General features: G+C 38.5%; 1 protein-coding gene across 2 annotated transcripts in view; it reads left to right on the top strand.

Moving 5' to 3' along the window:
- The window catches only part of Hcrtr2 (hypocretin receptor 2), a 116127-nt gene that overhangs the window by 76179 nt on the left and 13764 nt on the right, over nucleotides 1-26184 (top strand). For both annotated transcript variants that reach the window (NM_013074.2, NM_001393819.1), the window contains exons 3-4: nucleotides 3131-3374; nucleotides 10830-10945. In NM_013074.2, coding sequence (NP_037206.1) covers nucleotides 3131-3374; nucleotides 10830-10945 — 360 coding nt within the window. The remainder of the gene's footprint in view (nucleotides 1-3130; nucleotides 3375-10829; nucleotides 10946-26184) is intronic.

The raw sequence follows: 26184 nt of genomic DNA, 5'->3' as shown, positions 1-26184 counted from the left end.
AAGCAGACACAGAGAGAAAAGGTGGGTGGTCTCTCTGTATCACCCCACTGTCCCCATCGCCCTTGTCCCTATTTCCTGCACCTTTACAGTTGGTGATCACAAGGCTTGCATGGACAGATAATGGGATTTACATGAAAGAAAACTGGAAGAGCTCACCAATATCCACTACTAAAAATAATTTAAACTATTCTTTGAAACCAAAATGTTCAATTCAACAGCTCCTTGATAATCTCTTCTAAAGAGAGGAAATATTTTTAAACATCAGATATCATTTATAGCATATGTGATGATGTCATAGATGTGACAAGCTACATACAAGCATTATGTATTACAAGGTCCTCACCTGCTGAGGACCATAGATGGATTACAAAAAGAACTTTAACAAACCCTTTGAAGAAGTAGTCAAATGAACAATGAAGAATCACCTCATGGGGGGCAAAACTCAGTCAGAATGTATGGCTATGGGTGTGCTCCCATCCAGGAACTAGAAAAAAATAAAAGCAGCAGAATATTGGGAATTTTCCTGTTATTTCCAGTAAACTGCATTTCTCTCAGCTCCACTAATCATCCAAGAGGAAATGTCAGCTCCCCTTGGCATCAGGGTAGTTTCGCCTGCCTAGGTGCTCCATGATCTCTGTCTTGTGAGCGTGAGGCTTTGATAGAGGGGACAATGAAATGTGGAAGTGTCACCCGTACCAGGAGAGTGCATTCTACCTTTGATACACTGACAGCTTGCTGTGCCATGCACCTCCGATTCCCCTGGGAGCCCAAATGAAGATACAGGAAATCACACTAACAGCAAGGGTTGCTGGCATGAGTAGTCTTGAAGTCACTGGCATCATTTCTTCTGTCTAACGCAATTTATGAGAAAGTTCTAAATGTCAAGGGACAAATGGAGATTCTGGCCCCTGGATCAACAGTGTCTAGTTCAATCCATCCTCACAAGAGAAGACCAATGTGTAATCTCGGACTGGAAACCAACTGTGCCTATCGCTTAGCTCGTTCACCTCAACCTCTTGTTAGAAGTGTGCAAGCGCACGAAGAAAAACCAGTCTCCGAGTTACCTTTTTCCCTGTATTTCAGAGGCACAGTGACGCAATGACAGTGCTCTAATTTCAAGTCCAGTAGTTCTTATCCTAGTTGCTACAGCCTAACACTGATTGCTTTTGTCCCTAACATGTGACTTAAATATTTTGTATGTGTGTATATAATACACTTCCAGTGTGCTGAAGCCACAAAGGGGTATTTGGTTGTATTTAGTGATTTGATGTGATTTATATGTTTTCTTCTAAAACAATACACTTTAGGGACAGATATACTATAACTCTTAGGCAAATGCTTAAATTATTTAAGAATCTTACAACTGGAAAAAAATCACTTAATAATTAAAATAGGCCTCTTAGATCTCTCTTTTGAGAGAAAGGGGGGAGGGGAAGGCAGTAACAAAGCCATCATTTGCAATTATTCATAATAAGGTGTAATTTTGTATTTTCCAAGAATATCTTATAAAGTGAATGCTAATTACCAGTAAATATTCTTAAGACACCGACGGGCATAGAAATGGAAATAAATCATTGGTTGACAAAGCCCATTCAATGGATTCTACTGTCAGAGTCAAGAGTTTTCCATATTGGACACAGAACAGCATAATCTCTCACTCTGTGTCCACCAAAGAAAACAACACACCCAAGACACTTCTGGAACTAATGTCAGTCTTTGAAGTGAGTTCGTATGAAATGACCATTATAATGTATTAGTTGTGGGACATACTAGAAGTGACTTTTGAATTTGAGCCGTGTTGCTTCCATTTCACTCACAGGGTGATCAGAAGACATGAATAATAAGTTGAGAGGCCTCGATGGACGTTTGCATTTCTCATTGCTGGAAGCAATGACTATAGCATTGCCCCAGCAGCCACGAAACAGCGGCCCTACAGATCCAGACTGTTCTTTTCCCACCCACATTGAAAGTGGAATCTGGGGTCCAAGGTTCTTGGCTTCCTAAGAAAAAGAAAAAGGGGTCATGAGGAGTAGGGAATTTGTTAAGAGAAATTTGAAGGTGCCCAAACTTCTCAACGGTCATCAACTCACTAAGATTAACTTACAGAAAAATTAGCCTCCAAGAGTTGAGAAAAATCCATGGATTTAGTTAGATTATCATGAGTAGTCTTTCTTGAAAAATCTCCAGAAAGGAAGATGATAAATAACATTATGATAAATATCGTCATTTTAAAGTATAATAAATAAGAGTAATTACACAGCACTTGCATGGAAGCCTTGAGTTAGGCATTTTGCGTATAAATTAACTCTATAATTCCATGTAATCAATGCTTCATTCAGAACAGGATCTTGTATTAAAGACAAGTCCGTACATTAATGATGTGGGAACCAATAGGGTTGAAATATTTATTTCTTTCAATTTCCAAAATGAAGAAATACTTGCGATGTTTTTTTACATACAAGTCTGTACTAGGAGGACCTGCCTGCTTTTAGGAGAAAGACACTAATTCTGTCAGTCAGTGAACTGTAGCACACATACTCAATACAGAATTCTTTTTTATTGTGATCTAGGTTTTTATTTGTTCCAATATATTAGAAATCAATTGATATAAAGTACCCGTTTTTAATTTAAAAGTATGAAATAAGATACCCATGACTTATCTGCAATAACGAAATGAAACAATGAAAACTGCATGATAATTTAAAATATACAATGCCATGTCATTCTGGTTGAAAGAGAACTTCCAGTTGAAGAAGAAACACAGGTATAAGTTCTTTTCCTCAGCGAATAAACAGTGCTTACACTGCCAGGACGAAAGCTGCAAAACAAAGTAAAGATAGGAATTATTCAAACATCATAAACTGAGCATTTAGTGTGAGGAAACTGCAAGGTCTCACAGCACCTACTTCACATCTGAAAGGAAATACAAAGTTTTCTCATGCACTTCTACATTTCTACTTTCATCATTTTTTAAACACAAAAATTATTTATGTGAATTAATACATGGAGCTGGCGACCCTGAGTGCCCTTTTTGTGTTGTAACTACTTTGCAGACGTAGCAGATGCTCTCACATTCCCTTTCCCACGCCTAGCAATTCCCTTGAATCGTGTTCCTTTCTTCCCTCTCTAGACTGTGTCAGTGTCTGTGTCTGTTCTTACATTGAGCTGCATTGCCTTGGACCGATGGTACGCCATTTGTCACCCTTTGATGTTCAAGAGCACAGCCAAACGGGCTCGAAACAGCATCGTTGTCATCTGGATCGTCTCCTGCATCATAATGATTCCTCAAGCCATTGTCATGGAGCGCAGCAGCATGCTCCCTGGCCTAGCCAATAAGACCACCCTCTTTACAGTCTGCGATGAACGCTGGGGAGGTAAGTAGGCTCGGTCCATGGGCTAGCATCGACGTGGGACCCGCAAATGTTGCATTAGCATCACTATTGCTAAATTGCTCTTATATACTTTATTAACATCTTTTCGAAAGAGCTCAGCATGAAGGTGAAAATAAACTTGAAACACACAATTTTCATAAATAATTTAAGTCCTTCGGAGGTGCTTCATGAACCATTTTTAATTTTTTAAAATGGAAGTGAATTGGGGAGTTTATGCAATGACTCATCTTTAGTTATTTCTTAAAGTTTTAAAACAAACAACTAGTCAATGAAACAAATCAAACCACAAATTAACAGTTTATTAAGATCATTACACAAGATTTTCCAAAAAGCTAAATACAGAGATTATATATAACCTAGTTTTCCCATTCCTGAACACGAACCTGAAGAACTCTGTATTTTATTTCAGAGATACCTGTGCATCTGTGCTTGTTGTTACTCTATTCATAATATTAAATAAAAATAGAATCAGCATAGACATCTATGAGAGTGTGATACATGTCACAAGGCAATTTTGTCCGACCATAAAGAAAAATAAAATATTCAGGGAAAATGGATGGAGATAGAAAATATTACATGGAGTGAACCCAGGCTGAGAAAGACAAATGCTGCATGTGCTCTCTGATGTGTATATCTTAGCGTTTAACTTTTTTAAAAGGTGAATTTTATGTTCAAATAAAGCAAGGCAGACACCAGGAAACTAGAAAGGGGCCCATGAGAGGGGAAGAAAAAAGAAATGTTAAGGATGAAGGGTAGGAAGACTAATAGAACCCACATTCTTTAAAGATCTGTTTTCAGCTTTAAACTCTGTTCTCAGAGCACTGCAGTGTCACAGAGATGCCCGTTCACTGGGTGAGGAGTTGTATCAATTAGAAATCACCTCTGTATGGTATACATCTGTGCATATCCAGTACCCATGATAGTAATATAAACAAGCAGATTTTTCAGGGCATTGTGATTCTTTGCTTCCAAACATCTCACAATAGGAGCACACCCAGCCATGCATGACAGAGACAGAGATACGGCAGAGAAAAAATAACAAAAGGTCACCATACATTTCAGTCCAGCGTGTAATATCTACACATGAGAGCAGCGAATTGCCCTCTCTTAGATAATTGCATTGCAATGGCTCATACTTAGAGAATTTACACATCAGGGAAGAATGATTGTTAAATACATGTGTAACACGCACTCACACTTACTATAAAGACGAATCAAGCAAGTGACGTAGGAGGCTCAGGCAGATGGACCCTGAATCCTAACCCAGAGTAGGCTGCACATTGACAGTCTTAAAAGAGAAAGAAAAAAATCACAACAAAACTATAATAGAATTATACAATTTGAATTTCTTGCTATTCAAATATTGAATATCTTTTCAATTAGTTTTTTACTAACATTGTGATACTTTTGCTTTTTTATCATCAATTTCTTAATAAAATATCCCTTTAATATTATGGACAAAAATAAACCAAGTGGAAAGCTTCTAAATACTTTCCTTAAGTATCTGTGTCCCATTCATTTAATGCTCAAACAACATCTAAAGCTTCTAGAGTGTGCCAGGCATTTTGCCCAGTAGAGCACGTTCTCCGGTGAGGCTGAAAGACAAACAAGCCACTGTGTGATTAGTGGACCAAGTACTAGGGCCACAAAGGAGATAACACCTTCAGTCCTGGCCATCTGGACACGTGTCTACAGAGATGCCACTAACGTTTCAGCAGGCATTAAAGATGAGTATCAATTCTGACAACTGGGATTAGTGAATGGGTATCCTGGGAAGGGAAAGATGTGTCACCAGGGGGAAGAAAACCCACTCACTAGGGCCCACATTTTAAGGAAGAAGGAGACCAGGGAGAAGGCATGGCTGGTGGGGCACGGGCAGCCTGAGAAAATGACTTTGGTGGAAAGTTAAAGTCTGCTACATGAGTTCCTTACAGTAAGTAATTGCTGAAAAGCATCTTACAGCCCACGCCCTGACCCTTCTCTCTTGATCCATGACTACTCTGACCCCTACAGACACGGTGTTCAAAGTAGAAAGCAGTGTGTACATGTCAATTACAAGAGTCCTATTGGAATTCTTTGAGATAATGAAAAGAGCAATTAGAGAACATACTTAGTACTCTTTAAATGCCAGGGAAGACTTTTCTAATGGATTTCGGCAATGGATTTCATTGACATGTTCATGGATATGTATAAATGATAGCCCCCACACATAATCAAACATCATTCACCCCCCCATTAATGAAAAATTGCCAAACTACTGAATCCTACCCATAATTGTAATTAAGTAGAACATTGTGTTGTTTATATCACATAAATACCCATAATATTTTTAAATCACAAATAAAATGTAAATACACAAAATTTATATCTATTTCTAGTACTTTATTATCTGGCTTTTATACAAATATTCAAAAATCATTAATAAAACTATTTGAAAGTAGTTTGGTGGTTACTCAAGATGATTATTAGGGTCAAAATAAATTGATATTGAATTGAGGTGATAATTCATAAAATAAACAATAAAAACTATTATTTTTTATCTATTCAGCTTCAAATTACCAATAATTTATTGATTTCAAGAAGAATGCAACATAATTCAAAATAGTTTCTGATCATTTATCTCATTATATTATCAAGATATTATCATTTATCTTCTATATTAACATTAACATTCTTAAATAGAATGCCCTGTTCATGGGGCCTATTTAAAATTCCATGCCCAAATGAATGTTAAAGACCAGCATAGGCTTTATAACTCTCCTCGTTTGCTCTCTATTGCTGTGATAAACACAAGGGCCAGAAGCAGCTTGTAGAAGGAAAAGTTCATTGCATTTTACAGTTTGCCAATCATCAAAGGAAGTCAGAGCAAGAAATCAAGGCAGCTCCTGAAAGCAGGAACTGAAGACAAACCATGAACACTTCTTGCTGACTTGACACCCATGGCCTGTTCAGCTGCTTTCTTTTACAACCAGAGCCGTTTGTCCAGCAAAGGCACTGCCCACAGTGGACTGGACCTTCTGACACCAGCCATTAACAAAGTGGCCCACAGACTTGCCTACAGGCCAGTGGGGTGCAGGATTTTCTCAATTGAGGTTCCTTCTTCCCAGATCAGTCTAGCTTATGTTCAGTCGGCAAAAAAAAATCGTAATTCAAAATACCACACACCATAGAAAAACACATAGTCTATAATGCTACTTCTCTATAATGCTATTTAGCACAACTTAAAGCATCAGCTGTAGAATTAGTATCTTCTACTTGAGATTAGCTTATTAGCTGTGATTCTTAGTTTTCTCATCTCTCCCCTAAATTGAATATGGTTATGAAAATAAACAGTATTGATTTAATTATCAAAGGATAGTATATAAGAACTCCCACTGGTCGCTTGTCTATCAAATCACTTTGGGAAGTCATGCAAATGAATACCCTTCATACATGGGAGGCAGTGTTGCGAAGGATGAGTGGCTGTGCATGAACCAACGTTTTCCAAATGATCATATTCTTCATGTTCATGTATTGTAAAAAGACAGATAACCCCAACAGGAAAGACCACAAAGTATATGTGTGTCTGAGCTGCTCACTTTAATAAGCAATGTGGCTGTGTCCTACCAACATTATTGCTGTTGAATTTCACTGTTATCCATGTTTATCGTTTGACCTGTCACCGCTCCCGTATTTATAAAACTTTACAATTTCCAGACCTATGTTCATGGTTCCTTGGTTATTAAATGAATATTTAGTTTCTTAATAGACACTTTATTTAAATAAAGTTACTCATTTTTATCATTTAATTCAAGAAATAATCATCTGATTTATGCCTTCATTAAATGTCTTATGAGTATGAAATATCTACCAAATATTGTTCAAGGCATTAGAATTTTATCTGAGAGGGGGATCTCATTGTAGCCCAAGGCAGTCTTTGAAATCATTTTGTAGCATAGGCTATCTTAAAACTCTTTTTGTAACCCAGGCTGTCCTAGAACTTACTCTAAAGCCCAGGCTGTCTTCAGCTCCAAGATTCAGCAAATATATTATTATTGTCTAGATCTCATGAATGCTAGAGTTTCAGGAATAAGCCATAGAGCCAGATAATCCAGATAATATTGTAGATTGACAATATCTCTCCTCTTGGATCTAATAAAATGTACTTTGGTGGTCTGACAGAAAACAGGAAAATAGAGTGAACCTTCCTTATGATCAGAGTAATGATGGCTTTTGTCTCATTATGAGGTTAGAAAGTGTGTGTGTGTGTGTGTGTGTGTGTGTGTGTGTGTGTGTGCATGTGTGTGTGTGTATGCACATGCATGCTGACACACACATCAATAAACTGTTGTAAGATATTCATTATTCATTAGAGGGATGATAGTAAAGCCATTAATACATAGGCAAGTTTTAAAAGCTCATTAAGTTTAAAAATTGTCAATTTGAATATTGGCAAATCACATTTTTTCCACATAGAGAGGTTTCATCAGAGAAGATAGTAGAGGGGGAGTAAGTAAAGGCCAGCCACGGGCATATGGAGGGAAGGGGGTGGGGAGAGAAGGGACAGGGACAAAAAGGGCACAAGAGCAGAGCAGAGCAAAGAGAGAGCAGGAGCAGCAATCCACATTTAACAGACTTGCCCCAGACAGGTGGAAGACACAGGAGAATGCTTGCAGGTTTTATACAGTTAGGTAACTGTGCTCATGGACAATGTGCCTTAAACTCTTCTGAAGAACATTATTCTTTAATCTCTGATTCAAATGCATCAAAAATATCCATATTTGTTTCTGATTTCTTGATTTGAGACAGTAAAAGGTAAGGTGATAGATGACAATAGATAGATAAATGAATGGAGAGAGGGGGGCAGGGAGGGGGAGGGGGAGGAGGAGGGGAGAGGGAGGGGGAGGAGGAGGGGGAGAGAGAAAGGGAGAGGGAGAGGGAGAGAGAGAGAGGGAGGCAGGGAGTGGGATGGGGAGGAGGAGGGGGAGGGGGAGAGGGAGAGGGAGGGGAGGGGGAGAGGGAGAGAGAGAAGGAGAGGGAGACAGGGAGTGGGAGGGGGAGAGGGAGGGGGAGAGAGAAAGGGAGAGGGAGAGGGAGAGGGAGAGGGAGAGAGAATTTATGGATCATACAGACAAGAATTTATTCAGATACTGCCTCCCATCAGTTGAATAAGGATACTAGTTGTTGTTGTTGTCATTGTTGTCATTGTTGTTGTTGTTGTTGTTGTTTCATTGTTAAAACAAGTATTCATGTTAGCCCAGTCTAGCACTAAACTTACCATGAAGGCAAGAATGATCTTAAACTTCTGATTTTCCTGCCTCTACTCCCTGTCTCTGGGATTTTAGATGTGCATCACTACACACTGCTTTGTGCAAAGCTGGAGCTCAAACTCAAGTCACAATGAACAACTGTTCTATTGACAGAGCAACATCTGCTGCCTAGGACGCAGATTTACAGTCATTGGTCTACGAAACGCCACCTTTTAATTCAGTCAGTGCTTAAGTAAAGCAAAGCAAGTTTTATGTCATATATTCTAAATTATAAGTTTCAAAAATATATATTGAAGGTAGTGATAACTATCAAGTGAAACGTTCAAGGATATTTTCAACACATGCAACCTAAATTTTTAGTTGTATATTTGAATTTGCAACTAGTTCTAAATCTGAGAATATAAAACAAATTTTTAGGACATTACATTTTGCTAATTACCTATCATAACTTCACCAGTAATAAACTAGTTCTAGACCTGGAATATAATCTTATTTGATCACCCTTTCTGCATAAGTGTTCATCATAATATATACTTACTAGCTAGTTATTATTTTTTTCTACTTTTTCAAAGTTACCAAAAGTCTCCTTGCTTCCATCCATTCAAAACTCCAAATTGCTGTGTCAGTAATGGTATCTGCTACTGTAGTGGGAAAAATGTTAGCAATCAAATCTACTTTTCCCCATCTCTTCAGTTTAGTCTAAGGCAGATATTAGAGCTTCAATGTGCACAAGCTTCTCTCTCTCTCTCTCTCTCTCTCTCTCTCTCTCTCTCTCTCTCTCTCTCTCTGGTGTGTGTGTGTGTGTGTGTGTGTGTGTGTGTGTGTGTGTGTGTATGTATATTTAAGACAAATAAAAGATCAAAGCCACTCAAGTCCCTGGGAATTGCCAGGGTGACCTAGTTGCTTTGATATTGGTCCAGCAAATGTTGTCCACACCACTGCACTTCCAGTGGGAATGCTATCTGCTATTACTCCAGTACTTGAATTCTATCACTCTTAGTAATGACCTGTTTTACAAGATAAACTTGAAAGGAAATTAGAAATGAATGAGGTGGATGAGTGTCTCCTGACCCGGAAAGGGTCTAAAATGACACCACAAAATGATCTCTTACACCACCCAGTAGCCTATGTACTGCACTGTTCCATCTACACAATACAATACAGAAAAAAAATAAGAAATGAGATAATTTCAGAATGAAGAATACAAAAATATATTAGAGTAAAAAATACTAGATTTAATCCAGATAAGAAGGCCTGTGCTCTACTGCTGTGAAGAGACGCTGTGCACAACGGCAACATTTATGAAAGAAAACAGCGCATTGGGACCTTATTTAGTTTCAAAGGTTTAGTCCATTATCACCATGATGGGGAGCATGGCCACATGCTGGCAGACATGGAGCTGGAGAAGTAACTGAGAGCTGTGTTCATAGACAGAAAGAGAACCTGAGCCTGGAATGGGATTTTTAAACTTGAAAACTCCCCATCCAGGAACACATTTCCTCACACAATGCCATACGTCATAACCCTTCTAATCCTTTCCAATAATGTCACTCCCTGATGAATATGTGCTCAAATATAATAAACCTATGAGGGTCATTACTATTTAAACCATCACCTCATCAACGCCAGCACTGATATCTAGAGAAAATATGTAATTTTCAAAAGAAGCAAAATGAAAGAAAGCAAAACAAAACTGAAGTGAAATCTTTGCCTTGCTTTGTTAGCATTAAGTTAGAATTATAACTAAATGCTGATCTGTTATTTATAAAACTTATTTAGGAGAAATACTAAAATATTGCTAGACTTAATTGCATTAGTTAGTTGATTAACTTATTCTTTAATAAATGCTATCATTGTGATAGATATGTGTTTAGGATTAAGGACAAATAAGAAAATGGATAAAAAAATTTACTGTAAAATCCCTAAAGTTCTGCATTTCATTTCATATATATGCAAATGCTATACATGTGGGTATATTGGCAATACATCAACAAAACAAATATTGATTGTATTTACTTTTCCAAACTTTTTCATATTTATATTTAAGAGCACAACTGGTCCCGCCATTTGAGAAATTTATATTTTAATGAGAATAATGAGCTGTATTTTCATTTAGCTCTTATTGAAACAAGGATTTAGTCATTAAATTTGTTTAATGGAAGATTTTACTGCTTGACTCTCATCTTAGGTGAAGTTTACCCAAAGATGTACCACATCTGCTTCTTTCTGGTGACGTACATGGCACCCCTGTGTCTTATGGTATTGGCTTATCTCCAAATATTCCGTAAACTCTGGTGCAGACAGGTAAGTGATGTCAAATCATTTTGTTTGAGTCTTCTTTAGGATGTCCATAAAAACAAATTTGAAAATTCATTGAATTAATATAACAGCTCAAAGACAGGATTATTTGTTCTAAAATAGTGAGACTCCGGATGTGAAAATACCCCTTGACTGTTTTACTAATATTTAGTAAATGTCTTAAATTCTACCTTAAGAAGTCTATACTTCTGATAAACTGTCAACCTCAATCATTAGCTGAGTCATACTTTGTCTGAGAGTCACAGTCAAGGATTTTTGTCTGCATGTGTATCTGCACACTGCATGTATGTGGTGCTCCCAGAAGCCAGGAGAAGGAACCAAGTACTCTGGAAGGAGTTACAGATTCTTGAAGCAACCATGTGGATTCCGGGAACCAATTCCTCTAAGAAACGCTGCTAGTTCAATGCTTTTCACTACTAAGCCATCTCTCCAGCCCCTAGGAGCAAAATTATTAATTTGCTTTTCATTATAAATAACAAAAATGAATTCCAATTCCCAGGCACTATAAATATGAATGGTTGTACTTTAAATGAAAATTTCATTATACATTTAACATATGGTTACATCTTTAACTTCAATGCACTCACTTGCTGCAGATTTAAAGAATAAGACAATTTAGGTTTGTTTTTCTAATCACCCATCCCTTTTATCTTCTCTGTAACCAGTTGAGTTAAGAAACTTTTTGAAGTATTTTAAATTCTAATAAATTCTGTTAGAAAACGGTAGCATCCATGACATGTCACTCACTCCAGTGGTTCATTTGTCATATATTAATAACTTGCGTATACCATCCTTAAACTAAACCACCAATTCATGTGACCAGTAAAAGCTATGGAAGAGAAGAGAAGAGGTATAATCAGGTACATGGTGAAAACAGCCTTTTTAGTACAAATGAAGGGTCCTAGAGCTGAATGATTGGGGGTCTCTAAGCTCAAGATGGGAACTTTTAAGTTGAATCTCAATAACTTGAAAAAATCAGCAAATGTGTGGAGAATTATCAATGTGTCGAGTGGATATGGCCTATCTTCTTATGTTGCTTAGCAAATTATATAACGTGATAAGGATGATTTTTTTTTACTTCTCTACAGCTATGGCCAGCATGGTGATTTATCTGTTTTTAAGTTTGTGAACTAACAGGTTGTTGGCCTCCTTTGTCTAAAAAAAAATTATTAAGAAAGAACTTACTGAGGCCATCTTAATTCATCAAAAGCAATTCCATTTGTTTTCTTTAAAAATATTTCTATTATATGTGAATTTCATATATTTATTCAATACCCAATGTATTTTAATCATATTCACTTATGACTCCTCTCCCTAACTCCTCCCAGATCTTAGGTTCTTGCAAAGTCATATACTCTTTTTATTTTTATTTTTTATAATCCACTGAGTCAGCTTTGTGCTTCTCATTTACTCATGGACTTGAGGCCATCTACTGAAACATGGTTGACCCACTGGGAGCCACACACACTTAAAGAAAACTTTTTTCTCCCAACCTCCACCCCTACTGATCACCTACCAACTAGCCTCTCAGATAGGAGTAGGAGCCCCTCCTACCTGCATTATGGGATGTTGTTGGCATGATCTTGTGCATGTCTTATGTAGGCCATCATAGATGCTGTCAGTTCATGAGTAGAGTGGTCCTATACTCATAGTGTCATATCTAGAAGATGCTATTTGGCCCCGTTGTGTTTTATTTTGCTTTCCCAGCATCTGGAAAGTCTCTCCACTCCAGTTCCCCATCCATGAGTCTGTGAACTGTGAGAGTAGAGTATGTGTGATGGATATGTCCTATTCAGGACTGAGTACTCCACAGGCACTAGGCACTTTAACTAGTTCCAACTTTCTGCATTAACTGCCACCATCCTCAGCAAAAGAAAAACTCTGAAAAGGTCGGAGACCTACACTAATCTTTGGTTGTAGAGACAAGAATATTGGATTTAAAGCCATACTCCGTAAGCGTTTTCTCTTCTAGAAATACCATACCTGATAAAAAAACTTTGGTGAGAATCCAAGGTTGGGTAGCTCAGAGACTGCAGGATAACCACTATCATTTTGCTAAACTTTCTCCTTAAATTATAATTAGATAGTGGTTGGCTATCCACATAACATTCATGCCACTATTGTACCCATGAGTGTATCTTGAAATGCCTGTCATAGCTGAATAAGGAAGGGTTGGTGAGTACATTTCTCCCCAGTACCTACATAGCATCTACTATGAAAAGTAGCTAACAGAAAGGAAACTTCTCTGTCAACACCACCTTTATTCCTCCATATCAAAGTATGTAGTGTTGTCATCAACAGTGTCTTACCATTGAAATCTCTAGGAAACAAGAGCAAAGCAATAGCAATTACCTTGGGTACTCTATGAGACTCCTCTGACCCATAATTCAATACTTGGCAGTAGGCTTTTTATTTTGTAACTTACAGCTTCTGGAAGGATTATTCCTGTGAAACTCCAATTAAAACATTAAACTCTTATATGAGTATATCTGTTTCTATATACAAGCATAATATATACATATATAAAATAGTAAATTATTAAAATGTCCTATTTGGTTTTTGATGATGAGTCTTCATTTGTATTTTTTTTCAACCCTTGGTATTCAAACAATCTTTTCAAGGCCATCTTTTGCTGATTGGAAACAACTTTACAATTTCTAGGCTGTTAAGTTGTATAAGTTCTATTTTTTCTTCTCTCTTCTATTTTTAAAATGTAAGACTTTTGATGATTCCTTTCATTATATCTATACACAGTCATATATTTACATATATTTTTTAAGTCTTTTACAGCTTCTGTGCTCTTTTTGTGTCCAGTAGGAAAGTCCAGTCACATACTGTTCTCCAATCTTTTAACCAAAACAAAAAGAACAAGTATAAGCACTGTAAGACATGAGCAGTGATGTGTTTAATTCCCAGCAACTATTTTCTCAGACTTTCTACCTGTCCTAAAGCTGATGTCACTTAATCTAGATATTGTAACACCCCACTTCCTCATCTGTGTAATTGCATTAGCTTTTACTAGGTTACAGTAATATCCAAAACGTATACTGTTCTCAGCAGAAGCTCTGTCTCACTCCCAACTCACATCAGTTCTGGGCTCAGCTACTGTTCCACTAGTCTATGTAGTGATGCTTTCTGGGACATGGCATTCTGCATATCCCAGTAAAGACAGAAATGCTGGGGGAAAACCCACCACTTCTTGAAATTTCTGATATGAGCTCACAACTTATAATCTTGCATTGCCCCCAAAGTCAGACATTTCAGTATTCTCTGAAAAAAGGCACAAATCACAGAGCTGGAAGGATCTTCTCACAAGTTGAAGGTAAATGATATGAAATGTCATAGCATGAAAATGCTAAAACACAGTCATGGGCAAGAATGCATGAGTTTAAACTCGGAGCATGTCACTTGGTAGTCACACAAAATTTGTCAATGATTCCTGTGACTTTGACCATCATTATTTTTTTTTATTCAATCTTATGTGTATGTATAGGGATCATGGGTGTACGGTGCCTATATGGACCAAAAGAGGGCACCATATATCTTGGGATAGGAGTTACTGGGAAATGGGTTACAGAAGATTGTCAGCTACTATATGTGTGTTCTGGGAGAGCAACCGGTGTTCTTAGCCACCGAGGCACATCTCCAGCCTCACTCTCATCATGTTTACATTGGGGGGTGTACAGCTTACAAAATCATGCCTATTAGGTGGATTAAGTACCTAAGTCATTGAAAATAAGTATCATTGAATAAAAATCCTTAAAGTATCATTAATAGAGTGCCTTAGCAGTCTTCTGTTAGTTGGACTTTCAACTAAGTGGGATTATACTTCTACACTAGCATGTGTTGAATTGTTGTCACCTTTATTTGTTCTCCTCCTCTTTCTCTTCTCCTCCTTCTTCTTTTCATACTAGAGGATGAAACTCATAGCCTGCTCATGTTTTGAGTGGCATCTCTGCCACTGAGTAGCATATCTTTTGACTGAATAACATTCCTAAAAATAAACTTTCTTGGGGCTGGAGAGATGACTCAGTGGGTAAGAGCACTGACTGCTCTTCCAGAGGTCCTGAGTTCAATTCCCAGCAAACACATGGTGGCTCACAACCATCTGTAATGGAACCTGATGCCCCTCTTCTGGTGTGGCTGAAGACAGTTACAGTCTACTCATATACTTAAAATAAATAAATAAATTTTTAAATTTTTTCTTCATGGGGCTTTAGAATATCCTTGTAATGGTTCTTCTGTTTCCTCTAGACCATTAATGGATGATAGTTCATGGTAGCCTAAATCTTTGTATTCTTCTGATCATCACATGCCTAAATGAGTTCCCATACAAATATCTAGTGAGAGTTTAAATAAGTAAGGACATGTGGCAACCAATTGTTCTGCCATTCCGAGGAATACTTTAAAAAATTAAAATATGACAGTTTCTCAAAGAAGAAAAGATATTAGTGTATAATACAGCTATGCACAGGTTTTAAGTTTACATTGAGTTTCTGAGGATTAAATTAAATATCAAGCTATCCCATTATGTAGTTTTACATATATTTGCATATTCACTTGCTTAAAAAGTAATACACCTACTGTTAAAACCCTTAAAACAGTTACAACTGTTAACTTTTACTTTGCATAAAAAAGGGACTTGAAAATGTTCTTTAATGTGTAAATGACTCTTGAACCATGTACAGTGTGCTTGTTTTTTATTTAAATTTATATTTCTCAATTTCCAAACCTTTAAAATAGATTCAAATTGTATCACAGGCTTAGAAAAGAATCTACTTTTTTTGACAAAATGTCCCACTTAGTACTATCCACATGATTCACAAGATTTGCAGTAAAATGCCTGAACTGTGAAACTAAAACATTTTAAAAGCAGATTGGAATGGAAATTGGCAAGTTGAGCTGAGCCCACTTTACAGCTGTAATAAAGTAAATTGACCCCAGATGGATAATTAAATAGAACTCTGCTTGAGCAACACTTGGCTTCTAACTGTTACTGCCTCTAAACAAAGTTGTCAGGCATTGTATTTGCCATGGGCCCCATCAAGTGAGCCGTCAAGAGAAGGGCCTATCCTATTTGCTTCAAGTTATGAAGATGCATGGATTCTGTTTGACACTTTCGAATTACCAAGTGTAAAGTTATTAGTGAGCAGATTGTGTGTCCTTGTCTGACTTTAAGAACTTTAGCTATCATTTAAAAACTAACAATAGTCTAGCTTGAATTAGTAACTTAAATTTCCCTTTCCTTGACAATATGATTCAAAGAATCCACTGGCTACAAGACTTACAAACTAGTCTCTCAAGATTCTCTCATTCAGAAACTTCTGAAGCTTGACTTGCTTGGCTGCTGGCTTCAGCGTTCAATCCAGTACTGAGAATTCAATAACAGATCTTTGTTATTATGTAAACGTCTGCTAATGCATTCCAGAAATATTATTAAGCACTTAGGTGTCTCATACTATGTGAGGCATTAGGAGTAAACAGAAGTATACTCTGAAGTTAGACAGGATCTTAACTTTCCAAAGACTGCGACCATGTCCATGGCCCATGTACCTTTTATTCACCACATTCTTTGAGCCATTAGAATTCATGCAGTGACATTACATGACAAAATGGACAGAAGGTCATAGAAGAAATGGAGATGCAGGAAGACGAGGCTTCAAGTTCCACAAGGAAATCAAAAGCACAAGTAAAAGTAGTGCCTTACTGCCAGGCAGTGCTGGTGCACATCTTTTACCCCAACACCCAAGGATCAGAGGCAGTCAGATCTCTTAGTTCAAAGCCAGCTTGGTCTACATAGAGAAGTTCAGTATAGAGAAGGTTACATAGTGAGACTCTGTCTTGAAAAAATAATTTACTGGAAGGGGTGGCACAGGTCTTCCTGGTTGCTGCCACTGCAGAGAGCCCCTGGGCAGCACCCCACGAGCAAACCTGAGCCTCGGGACTACAGGTAAGACCAAATTTTCTGCTGCAAGAAAGCTGCCTGGTGAGCTTGGGACACACGGAAGCAGAATTTCTCTAGGACCCGGCACGTTCTGTGTTTACCGGAAGTCCCACACCCGCGGATCCCGGCCCGCAGCAGCTCTCTGCTCCCAGACCCGGTGAGAGAGAGACCCAACCGCCTGGTCAGGTGGGCACTCCTGAGGCTGCAGAACGGAAGAGACCACCAACTCTGCTCACCCCTGCCCACATCCCTGGCCCAAGAGGAAACTGTATAAGGCCTCTGGGCTCCCGTGGGGAAGGGCCCAGGAGCGGCAGGACCCCTGTGCCTGAGACACCGCCGGACCCTGAAAGAAACAGACCGGATAAACAGTTCTCTGCACCCAAATCCCGTGGGAGGGAGAGCTAAACCTTCAGAGAGGCAGACAAGCCTGGGAAACCAGAAGTGACTGCTCCCTGCACACACATCTCGGACGCCAGAGGAAAAAGCCAAAGACCATCTGGAACCCTGGTGCACTGAAGCTCCCGGAAGGGGCGGCACAGGTCTTCCTGGTTGCTGCCGCTGCAGAGAGCCCCTGGGCAGCACCCCACGAGCAAACCTGAGCCTCGGGACCACAGGTAAGACCAAATTTTCTGCTGCAAGAAAGCTGCCTGGTGAACTCAAGACACAGGCCCACAGGAACAGCTGAAGACCTGTAGAGAGGAAAAACTACACGCCCGAAAGCAGAACACTCTGTCCCCATAACTGACTGAAAGAGAGGAAAACAGGTCTACAGCACTCCTGACACACAGGCTTATAGGACAGTCTACCCACTGTCAGAAACAGCAGAACAAAGTAACACTAGAGATAATCTGATGGCGAGAGGCAAGCGCAGGAACCCAAGCAACAGAAACCAAGACTACATGCCATCATCGGAGCCCAATTCTCCCACCAAAACAAACATGGAATATCCAAACACACCAGAAAAGCAAGATCTAGTTTCAAAATCATATTTGATCATGATGCTGGAGGACTTCAAGAAAGACATGAACACACTTAGGGAAGCACAGGAAAACATTAATAAACAAGTAAAAGCCTACAGAGAGGAATCGCAAAAATCCCTGAAAGAATTCCAGGAGAACACAATCAAACAGTTGAAGGAATTAAAAATGGAAATAGAAGCAATCAAGAAAGAACACATGGAAACAACCCTGGATATAGAAAACCAAAAGAAGAGACAAGGAGCTGTAGATACAAGCTTCACCAACAGAATACAAGAGATGGAAGAGAGAATCTCAGGAGCAGAAGATTCCATAGAAATCATTGACTCAACTGTCAAAGATAATGTAAAGCGGAAAAAGCTACTGGTCCAAAACATACAGGAAATCCAGGACTTAATGAGAAGATCAAACCTAAGGATAATAGGTATAGAAGAGAGTGAAGACTCCCAGCTCAAAGGACCAGTAAATATCTTCAACAAAATCATAGAAGAAAACTTCCCTAACCTAAAAAAAGAGATACCCATAGACATACAAGAAGCCTACAGAACTCCAAATAGATTGGACCAGAAAAGAAACACCTCCCGTCACATAATTGTCAAAACACCAAACGCACAAAATAAAGAAAGAATATTAAAAGCAGTAAGGGAAAAAGGTCAAGTAACATATAAAGGGAGACCTATCAGAATCACACCAGACTTCTCGCCAGAAACTATGAAGGCCAGAAGATCCTGGACTGATGTCATACAGACCCTAAGAGAACACAAATGCCAGCCCAGGTTACTGTATCCAGCAAAACTCTCAATTAACATTGATGGAGAAACCAAGATATTCCATGACAAAACCAAATTTACACAATATCTTTCTACAAATCCAGCACTACAAAGGATAATAAATGGTAAAGCCCAACATAAGGAGGCAAGCTATACCCTAGAAGAAGCAAGAAACTAATCGTCTTGGCAACAAAACAAAGAGAAGAAAAGCACACAAACATAACCTCACATCCAAATATGATTATAACGGGAAGCAATAATCACTATTCCTTAATATCTCTCAATATCAATGGCCTCAACTCCCCAATAAAAAGACATAGATTAACAAACTGGATACGCAACGAGGACCCTGCATTCTGCTGCCTACAGGAAACACACCTCAGAGACAAAAACAGACACTACCTCAGAGTGAAAGGCTGGAAAACAACTTTCCAAGCAAATGGTCAGAAGAAGCAAGCTGGAGTAGCCATTCTAATATCAAATAAAATCAATTTCCAACTAAAAGTCATCAAAAAAGATAAGGAAGGACACTTCATATTCATCAAAGGAAAAATCAACCAAGATGAACTCTCAATCCTAAATATCTATGCCCCAAATACAAGGGCACCTACATACGTAAAAGAAACCTTACTAAAGCTCAAAACACACATTGCACCTCACACAATAATAGTGGGAGATTTCAACACCCCACTCTCATCAATGGACAGATCATGGAAACAGAAATTAAACAGTGATGTAGACAGACTAAGAGAAGTCATGAGCCAAATGGACTTAACGGATATTTATAGAACATTCTATCCTAAAGCAAAAGGATATACCTTCTTCTCAGCTCCTCATGGTACTTTCTCCAAAATTGACCATATAATTGGTCAAAAAACGGGCCTCAACAGGTACAGAAAGATAGAAATAATCCCATGCGTGCTATCGGACCACCACGGCCTAAAACTGGTCTTCAATAACAATAAGGGAAGAATGCCCACATATACGTGGAAATTGAACAATGCTCTACTCAATGATAACCTGGTCAAGGAAGAAATAAAGAAAGAAATTAAAAACTTTTTAGAATTTAATGAAAATGAAGATACAACATACTCAAACTTATGGGACACAATGAAAGCTGTGCTAAGAGGAAAACTCATAGCGCTGAGTGCCTGCAGAAAGAAACAGGAAAGAGCATATGTCAGCAGCTTGACAGCACACCTAAAAGCTCTAGAACAAAAAGAAGCAAATACACCCAGGAGGAGTAGAAGGCAGGAAATAATCAAACTCAGAGCTGAAATCAACCAAGTAGAAACAAAAAGGACCATAGAAAGAATCAACAGAACCAAAAGTTGGTTCTTTGAGAAAATCAACAAGATAGATAAACCCTTAGCCAGACTAACGAGAGGACACAGAGAGTGTGTCCAAATTAACAAAATCAGAAATGAAAAGGGAGACATAACTACAGATTCGGAGGAAATTCAAAAAATCATCAGATCTTACTATAAAAACCTATATTCAACAAAATTTGAAAATCTTCAGGAAATGGACAATTTCCTAGACAGATACCAGGTATCGAAGTTAAACCAGGAACAGATAAACCAGTTAAACAACCCCATAACTCCTAAGGAAATAGAAGCAGTCATTAAAGGTCTCCCAACCAAAAAGAGCCCAGGTCCAGACGGGTTTAGTGCAGAATTCTATCAAACCTTCATAGAAGACCTCATACCAATATTATCCAAACTATTCCACAAAATTGAAACAGATGGAGCCCTACCGAATTCCTTCTACGAAGCCACAATTACTCTTATACCTAAACCACACAAAGACACAACAAAGAAAGAGAACTTCAGACCAATTTCCCTTATGAATATCGACGCAAAAATACTCAATAAAATTCTGGCAAACCGAATTCAAGAGCACATCAAAACAATCATCCACCATGATCAAGTAGGCTTCATCCCAGGCATGCAGGGATGGTTTAATATACGGAAAACCATCAACGTGATCCATTATATAAACAAACTGAAAGAACAGAACCACATGATCATTTCATTAGATGCTGAGAAAGCATTTGACAAAATTCAACACCCCTTCATGATAAAAGTCCTGGAAAGAATTGGAATTCAAGGCCCATACCTAAACATAGTAAAAGCCATATACAGCAAACCAGTTGCTAACATTAAACTAAATGGAGAGAAACTTGAAGCAATCCCACTAAAATCAGGGACTAGACAAGGCTGCCCACTCTCTCCCTACTTATTCAATATAGTTCTTGAAGTTCTAGCCAGAGCAATCAGACAACAAAAGGAGATCAAAGGGATACAGATCGGAAAAGAAGAGGTCAAAATATCACTATTTGCAGATGACATGATAGTATATTTAAGTGATCCCAAAAGTTCCACCAGAGAACTACTAAAGCTGATAAACAACTTCAGCAAAGTGGCTGGGTATAAAATTAACTCAAATAAATCAGTTGCCTTCCTCTATACAAAAGAGAAACAAGCCGAGAAAGAAATTAGGGAAACGACACCCTTCATAATAGACCCAAATAATATAAAGTACCTCGGTGTGACTTTATCCAAGCAAGTAAAAGATCTGTACAATAAGAACTTCAAGACACTGAGGAAAGAAATTGAAGAAGACCTCAGAAGATGGAAAGATCTCCCATGCTCATGGATTGGCAGGATTAATATAGTAAAAATGGCCATTTTACCAAAAGCAATCTACAGATTCAATGCAATCCCCATCAAAATACCAATCCAATCCTTCAAAGAGTTAGACAGAACAATTTGCAAATTCATCTGGAATAACAAAAAACCCAGGATAGCTAAAGCTATCCTCAACAATAAAAGGACTTCAGGGGGAATCACTATCCCTGAACTCAAGCAGTATTACAGAGCAATAGTGATAAAAACTGCATGGTATTGGTACAGAGACAGACAGATAGACCAATGGAATAGAATTGAAGACCCAGAAATGAACCCACACACCTATGGTCACTTGATTTTTGACAAAGGAGCCAAAACCATCCAATGGAAAAAAGATAGCATTTTCAGCAAATGGTGCTGGTTCAACTGGAGGGCAACATGTAGAAGAATGCAGATCGATCCATGCTTATCACCCTGTACAAAGCTTAAGTCCAAGTGGATCAAGGACCTCCACATCAAACCAGACACACTCAAACTATAGAAGAAAAACTAGGGAAGCATCTGGAACACATGGGCACTGGAAAAAATTTCCTGAACAAAACACCAATGGCTTATGCTCTAAGATCAAGAATCGACAAATGGGATCTCATAAAACTGCAAAGCTTCTGTAAGGCAAAGGACACTGTGGTTAGGACAAAACGGCAACCAACAGATTGGGAAAAGATCTTTACCAATCCTACAACAGATAGAGGCCTTATATCCAAAATATACAAAGAACTCAAGAAGTTAGACCGCAGGGAAACAAATAACCCTATTAAAAAATGGGGTTCAGAGCTAAACAAAGAATTCACAGCTGAGGAATGCCGAATGGCTGAGAAACACCTAAAGAAATGTTCAACATCTTTAGTCATAAGGGAAATGCAAATCAAAACAACCCTGAGATTTCACCTCACACCAGTGCGATTGGCTAAGATCAAAAACTCAGGTGACAGCAGATGCTGGCAAGGATGTGGAGAAAGAGGAACACTCCTCCATTGTTGGTGGGATTGCAGACTGGTAAAACCATTCTGGAAATCAGTCTGGAGGTTCCTCAGAAAATTGGACATTGAACTGCCTGAGGATCCAGCTATACCTCTCTTGGGCATATACCCAAAAGATGCCTCAACATATAAAAGAGACACGTGCTCCACTATGTTCATAGCAGCCTTATTTATAATAGCCAGAAAATGGAAAGAACCCAGATGCCCTTCAACAGAGGAATGGATACAGAAAATGTGGTACATCTACACAATGGAATATTACTCAGCTATCAAAAACAACGAGTTTATGAAATTCGTAGGCAAATGGTTGGAACTGGAAAATATCATCCTGAGTGAGCTAACCCAATCACAGAAAGACATACATGGTATGCACTCATTGATAAGTGGCTATTAGCCCAAATGCTTGAATTACCCTAGATCCCTAGAACAAACGAAACTCAAGACGGATGATCAAAATGTGAATGCTTCACTCCTTCTTTAAATGAGGAAAAAGAATACCCTTGGCAGGGAAGGGAGAGGCAAAGATTAAAACAGAGACTGAAGGAACACCCATTCAGAGCCTGCCCCACATGTGGCCCATACATATACAGCCACCCAATTAGACAAGATGGATGAAGCAAAGAAGTGCAGACCGACAGGAGCCGGATGTAGATCGCTCCTGAGAGACACAGCCAGAATACAGCAAATATAGAGGCGAATGCCAGCAGCAAACCACTGAACTGAGAATAGGTCCCCTATTGAAGGAATCAGAGAAAGAACTGGAAGAGCTTGAAGGGACTCGAGACCCCAAAAGTACAACAATGCCAAGCAACCAGAGCTTCCAGGGACTAAGCCACTACCTAAAGACTATACATGGACTGACCCTGGACTCTGACCCCATAGGTAGCAATGAATATCCTAGTAAGAGCACCAGTGGAAGGGGAAGCCCTGGGTCCTGCTAAGACTGAACCCCCAGTGAACTAGTCTATGGGGGGAGGGCGGCAATGGGGGGAGGGTTGGGAGGGGAACACCCATAAGGAAGGGGAGGGGGGAGGGGGATGTTTGCCCGGAAACCGGGAAAGGGAATAACACTCGAAATGTATATAAGAAATACTCAAGTTAATAAAAAAAAAATAATTTACTATAAAAATATTTTTGTTTGTAATACTTTTCTATTTGTATCTAGACTGAAATATAATTGTGTAAAACAGTAAAACTGAGAATTCCAATTATAATGTATAAATACATAAATTAAAGGAAAGATGAAGAGGTGTGGAGTGATGTTGAAAATATATACATGTATTAAAATTTGATTAGCATTGATCATTGTCTAGATTAAACTGTTCGTTGTAACCACTAAGAAAATACTTTTTTTTTCAAAAAAGTATCTAATGAAAGTCACAATAAAATGTAGATGGTATAGTAGAGAACAACAAAATACTAATGGAGAAATAAACACAATAGATGAAATATACATATTCAAAAACTACCAAAGTGGCTAATGTAAATTAGAAAATTTGAACAAAACTATATTAGGAAACAGAATAAGTAATCAGGATTTTACCAACATTGAAGTGAAGAGCCCATGAGTTTGTCTTTCTGACTGAAAGACCTCATTTAGTGTAATACTTTCCAGTACAATCCATGTTCCCATAATTTTCATAGTTGACTTTTTCCTTACTGCCGAGAGTGTGTTTCCATCCTGTATATGTGTCAGAATTTCATTATCCATTCTGTTGTTGATGATGGTGGACATCTAGGCTGGTTACATTCCCTTGTTTTTTGAATAGTACAGCAGCAAAATACGGAAGTACAGCGATCATTTCTGTGATAAAATACAGAATTCTTGCTACAGCCAGGTCATATGGTAATTAGAATTGGGCATTTTAAGAAACCTAGATACTGGTTTCCATAATGGTTACACTGGTTTACACTCTTACCAGCAATGGATAAGAGTACCTCTTTCCTCACACCTTCACCAACAGTTGTCATTTATTTTTGATGTTGTTTCATTTTGTTTTTGTTTGTTTTGTTTGTTTGTTCATAGTTGCCAGATGTAAATGAATTTTAATCTATCAACATGGCTGCTCTGGCAAGGGATCACATACAAAAAGACTTTGTGGGTCTGAGTGGAAAAACACACTTTTAATCCCTCTGGATAGAATTCAGACACTCCATTAATACCATTAATCCCTAACAATTAGGTAAGGTTAATTCATAGAAAAAAGAAGCAATTTTTGAAAGTGACGTCTAATTGAGGGGCAGACAAAATGATGAATCAGAGAAAAATCTGACAGACTGAGTCAGAGATAGGATATGCCCAATTATCACAAGACAGGCACTGACGAGAGCAGTACAGAGAGAGGGAAGGGTGGGGGCAGTTTTATTCAGATAGTCTTACAGAGACAGGTTGCAGAGAAAACAAGCTAAGTACAGGTGAAGACAGAATAAGCCAGAGAATATGAAGGAGCCAAAAGATTAGAACATATTGTCAGAGTTAATTTGAGATCAAGCAGATCAATTTAGTCAGAAGCCAAGAGAAACCAGTTTGAATCAGTCACCTAAGAGAGGAGTCAGGCAGCTAATTTGAAAGAGCACACCAGAATTAAGAAAGAACTAGGAAGGCTGAGTTTATTCAGTAGCAAGTCTCTGAGACAGCAATTGCATCTGATGAATAACCGGGTTTTTGCCAACATAAGATAAAGTCATTTTGGAAGAGGGGTCCTCAGTTGAGGAAATGTTCCCACCAGTTACCCTGTTGATGTTGGCAAACCTTTGGTGCGTTTTCTTGATTGAAAACTGATATGAGAGGGCCCTGCTCATCATGAGTATGCAACTCCTAGGCAGGGGGTACTGTATGCCATGAGAAAGCAGATTGAGAACCAAGAGAAGCAAACCAAGAAGCAAACCTAGCCCCTGCTTCAGTTCTTGTCTCCTGTGCCTGCTTCAAGTTCTTACCCTAACTTCCCTTCATGAATAACTGTGATCCTTGTGGGGACTTAACTCCTCAAGTTGCTAGGGTTTTTGTTTTGTTTTGTTTTTTGTCATAATATTTCATCACAGCAATGGAAAACCAAACTAAAATAGTAATCATTCTGATAGGGATGAGATAGAATCTTAAAATGTTTTAATGTATGTTTGTCTGATAGCTGAGAATGTTAAACAGTTCTGAAAACATTTATTGGCCATTTGTGTTTCCTTTGAGAACTGGCTGCTTGTTTCATAGCCCATTTATCTACTGACAGTTCTGTGGTTTGGGTATTTAAATTTTATAGTGCTTTATGCATTCTATATATTCCCTGTATGAGTTATAACTGGCAAAAACTTTCTACCTAATCTATGGTATATCTGTTTGCTCTGATGATAATTTTCCTTGATGTATGAAGACTTTTAAATTTCACATAGTTCACTTCTTTTTTTATTGGATTTTTTTAAATTTACATTTCAAATGTTATTCCCTTTCCCGGTCTCCCAGACATAAGCCTCTTATCCCACCCTCTTTCCCTTTTTCCATAAGGGTATTCTCCTCCCCATCCACCCCCCATTCCCACCCCTCCAACATTCCCCTACACTGGGAGGTCCAGCCTTGGCAGGACCAAGGGCTTCTCCTTCCATTGGTGTCCAACAAGGTCTTCCTCTGCTACATATGCAGCTAGAGTCATGGGTCAGTCCATATATAATCTTTGGGTAGTGGTTTAGTCCTTGGGAACTCTGGTTGGTTGGCATTGTTGTTCTTATGGGATTGCAAGCCCCTTCAGCTCTTTCAATCCTTTCTCTAATTCCTCCAACAGGGTCCTGTTCTCAGTTCAATAGTTTGCTGCTAGCATCGCCTCTGTATTTGACATGCTCTGGCTGTACCTCTCAGGAGACAGCTTATATCAGGC

The sequence above is a fragment of the Rattus norvegicus genome, chromosome 8, assembly GCF_036323735.1.
Source record: "Rattus norvegicus strain BN/NHsdMcwi chromosome 8, GRCr8, whole genome shotgun sequence".
Lineage (NCBI taxonomy): Eukaryota > Metazoa > Chordata > Mammalia > Rodentia > Muridae > Rattus > Rattus norvegicus.
The sequence above is the reverse complement of the archived record's forward strand: the minus strand, read 5'-3'. Positions and strand labels throughout refer to the sequence as shown.